We start from the raw sequence: 1625 nt of genomic DNA, 5'->3' as shown, positions 1-1625 counted from the left end.
GTATTTAATCTCAGCACAAAAGAAATGGTTTGCTCTCTGTGTGAACACCTTTCCTCTGTCTGTTAAACATCTCTGCTCAATATATTCAGATTGGATAACACATATACTGACACTGATGGTCTGTATTGACCAGGCTCTAATATTTCTGAACCAAAACTCAAAGATTAACATTATTTACTCTCATCACCCAACTGTAATCCCCCCTGCTGTTTTAATAGTCTAACAGTTGCACAAGCAATTCTTTCTTGTCATCTAACCACATCAAACGTAATTCTAAACTCCTGAGACGTAGGAAGAACATTTTGCCGACTGTCAAACGGAGGTCGAGGTAGTTGAGGTTGCCTGTTGTCACTCGCTCAGGTCAGACATCGACAGCTAATGAGTTCTGTCGCTGGATCTGCCCACAAACTCTTATTGACCTTGCATCATCGTATCCGCCATTCATCTGCAACTCACAGAGCATAGCCTGCCATAGCACATTGCTTCTGGCCCTAATCAGCCGCTTGCTCCCGTGGCCATCGGAGGCAGCACACGCTCCGCCGGCCGCCGGTCTGCGTCTGCTAACGCGCTCTCCTCTCTTACAGTCGACGCCCCTCCACCTGGCTGCCGGATACAACCGCGTCCGCATCGTTCAGCTCCTGCTGCAGCACGGAGCCGACGTTCACGCAAAGGACAAAGGGTGAGGCTCTTTCACAGCAAGACTCGCTGAAGTTCCCGTTTCAGTTCATGATTTCTGACACTAACCTGAGCGTCTTGTCTCTGCAGTGGCCTCGTTCCTCTTCACAATGCCTGCTCATACGGCCACTTCGAGGTCACTGAGCTTCTGCTGAAAGTAAGATGGTTTAACTCGATGAGCTTGTACTGGAGCGTTAATGAATACATCAAAGATAAACTTGGCTGTGTTTGGAACATTATTGTTCCTACAGCTTGTGAATATGTAAAGTTTGCATGTAGTTTGATCTTCGCCGTCCTGCTGTAGAAGTTTAAAAACTTTATTAATTCCAATATACAATGTTCCCGTAGTTAGTCTGTGATTATTTGGCTAAATAATAATGTTCCGTGTGTGTGTGTGTGTAAACTTCCTTCACCGTATAACAATCAGAAAAATTTATTGACCACCCAGTTAGAATTAACAATAACTAAAAGAATAATGAAGACTGACTGTCCAAACACCGACAGTGAGTTCAGTGTTTTATTCAGATATATTATGTAGAATAAAGTAAAACAAACTTTTGACACAATGGTTGTTAATTCTGGGACAGTTGATGTCTCCCTTTTCTATTCAAACATATCTTCAGTGTCGTAACATGTTGGGATTTGGAGATCCTGATTCGCTCGTTCTTCCATCCGTTCTTAGACTTTATCTGACGTGCGGTTCTCTCTGCAGCACGGAGCCTGTGTGAATGCCATGGACCTGTGGCAGTTCACTCCTCTCCACGAGGCAGCGTCCAAGAACCGGGTGGAGGTGTGCTCGCTGCTGCTGAGCCACGGGGCCGACCCCACCCTGCTCAACTGTCACAGCAAGAGCGCCGTGGACATGGCCCCCACTCCAGAGCTCAAAGAGAGGCTCACCTGTGAGTTCTCCCAGACACAGCAGACACAATATACATTATTATTATTATTAT

General features: G+C 45.7%; 1 protein-coding gene across 1 annotated transcript in view; it reads left to right on the top strand.

Annotated features, from left to right (window-relative positions):
• Nucleotides 1-584: 584 nt before the first annotated feature.
• LOC118325759 (poly [ADP-ribose] polymerase tankyrase-1) overlaps nt 585-1625 on the top strand; it is a gene marked incomplete at its 5' end in the record, with an annotated part of 7990 nt that continues 6949 nt past the window's right edge. The window contains 3 exon segments of the mRNA XM_035658554.1: nt 585-679; nt 766-832; nt 1358-1574. Of these exon segments, the coding sequence (XP_035514447.1) occupies nt 585-679; nt 766-832; nt 1358-1574 (379 nt within the window).

The sequence above is a fragment of the Morone saxatilis genome, unplaced genomic scaffold, assembly GCF_004916995.1.
Source record: "Morone saxatilis isolate NCDOM2014 unplaced genomic scaffold, NCSU_SB_2.0 Contig16, whole genome shotgun sequence".
NCBI lineage: Eukaryota > Metazoa > Chordata > Actinopteri > Moronidae > Morone > Morone saxatilis.
This window is presented reverse-complemented; position numbering and strand designations above follow the sequence as displayed.